At 42.9% G+C, this 1,848-nt stretch overlaps 1 protein-coding gene across 2 annotated transcripts in view; it reads right to left on the bottom strand.

Moving 5' to 3' along the window:
• The window catches only part of mapre3b (microtubule-associated protein, RP/EB family, member 3b), an 8,385-nt gene that overhangs the window by 766 nt on the left and 5,771 nt on the right, over window positions 1-1,848 (bottom strand). For both annotated transcript variants that reach the window (XM_016550325.1, XM_016550326.1), the window contains exons 6-8: window positions 1,387-1,535; window positions 660-812; window positions 1-351 (exon numbers count right to left, since the gene is read on the bottom strand). The exon at window positions 1-351 is cut by the window's left edge and continues 766 nt beyond it. In XM_016550325.1, the coding sequence (XP_016405811.1) occupies window positions 286-351; window positions 660-812; window positions 1,387-1,535 (368 nt within the window). In that variant the 3' untranslated portion in view covers window positions 1-285. The remainder of the gene's footprint in view (window positions 352-659; window positions 813-1,386; window positions 1,536-1,848) is intronic.

Raw genomic sequence — 1,848 nt, 5'->3', positions numbered from 1 at the left:
GTGTGTGTGTGTGTGTTTGTGTGTGAAAGTGTCACCGCATCATCATCATCGAGTCGTCTGGACTCTTCATTAAACTCACAGCCAATAAAACATCAGCTTCACCGCATCACTTCAGACCTCATTAGCATAGACACGCCCTACTCACTCTATGAGCCTATTAGGCCACGCCCCTAGTGTCTGCTGGTGGGGGATGGAGTGAAAATGGGGGAGAAATAAAGAAGGATGACGTGATGGAGGAAGGGCAGGCAGAAAGGATGGAGAGAGAGAGAGTGAGGATGAGGAGGATCAGTATTCATCCTGGTCCTGCGGCTGTTCGTCAATCTCCTCGTCCTCCGGAGGCACGAAACCATCCTGAAAACAAACCAAACATCAATAAACTGTACGTTTGGGGACGCTGTATGGAAGCTCATTTCGGGCACGGAAAAAAAAAAAGTCAGAATTGCGAGAAAAAACTGAATTCTGGGAAAAAAATTAGAATTGCGAGAAAAAAGTCAAAATTGCGAGAAAAAACTGAATTCTGAGAAAAAAATTAGAATTGCGAGAAAAAAGTCAGAATTGCTAGATTAATAGTGGCAATCACTCTTTTAATTGTGTGTATTCTGTGACGGAACGAGCCTCCACAGCGCCGTGTGATCTCAAACTAATGCCATGTGACGGACCTCTGTGGCGTAGAGCACCTCCAGGATTTTGCCGAGGACCAGGTTGCTGTCGCTCTCGTTCTCCTGACAGATCAGCTCAATGTCTCGGAGTTTGCCGAAGTAAAAATCTCTCTCTTTCTCCAAACCGTCGACAGTCAGTTTCAGGGCCATCAGCTGCACACACACACACACACACACACACACACAGTTTTTACTTCAGATTTATTTTCATTTAATTTTATATATTTTAAATGATTTTATTAATTTTGAATTTATTCTGATTTAAATTTTTTATTTATTTAATATTTAATTTATTTAAGATTTATGACAAATTCAGTCACACAGTATTTTATTTGTTTGTTTCTTATCTCTTATTTTTATTTTTTCATAATTTCTTCAGATACTTGATCTTATGTTCTATCTCTACTGTAAGCTTTAGTAATAAATCAGTTGTAGTTAATAGTCAATTTAATGCTGATCGAATGAATCGTGATTGTTCAAGAAGCACACAATATTTAAAAACACATACATATGTAAATTAGGTTACATTCTCCGCCTCTCATTGGCTGATGTCTGTATTCTGAGTGTGTGTTACAATGTGTGTGTTTGTACCTATTTATCCATATTTTGGGAACAAATTTGTACTCAGACGTCAGCTAAACCTGACAAAACCTCCCAAAACCACCTTTTGAGCAGGTCTGCGTTTGTAAAAATCTAAATAACGTTTTCCGTGAGGGTTCGTGTTTACCTGCTGGTTGAGCTCCACGATCTCGGCGTCGCCGCCTCCGTTCCGTGACATTGGCATGTTCCTCCGTATTCCGGTTGAGGGGGTGGAGCTTATGGGGCGTGGGGGGGCGGGCATAGTTTTGGGTACCGTTGGTGACGTCCGCTGGGGTCCTAAATATGAAACCAAAGTCATTAGCCAATCAGAGCACAGCGCCTCACGCATCAGCCAATCACAAAGCAGAGCCTCACTTGTCAGCCAATCGAAATCTGATTTTCAGATTTGTGGGCGGGTCATGAAACACACACTAGACTCTCCGCTGTAGAAGGTTTCTGGAGAGGAGACTCGAAGCAGGCGAGCGGCTGAGCGAATCACACGCGTGCGGAGTGTGTGTGTCTCTCTGTGTGTGAGTGTGTGTGTGTGTGTCTCTCTGTGTGTAAGTGTGTGTGAGTGTGTCTCTCTGTGTGTGAGTGTGTGTGTGTGTGT

Source organism: Sinocyclocheilus rhinocerous, unplaced genomic scaffold (assembly GCF_001515625.1).
Source record: "Sinocyclocheilus rhinocerous isolate Xijiao unplaced genomic scaffold, SAMN03320098_v1.1 scaffold3662, whole genome shotgun sequence".
Classification (NCBI taxonomy): Eukaryota; Metazoa; Chordata; class Actinopteri; order Cypriniformes; family Cyprinidae; genus Sinocyclocheilus; species Sinocyclocheilus rhinocerous.
Note: the sequence above shows the minus strand (reverse complement) of the source record. Positions and strands in the feature narration are given on the sequence as shown.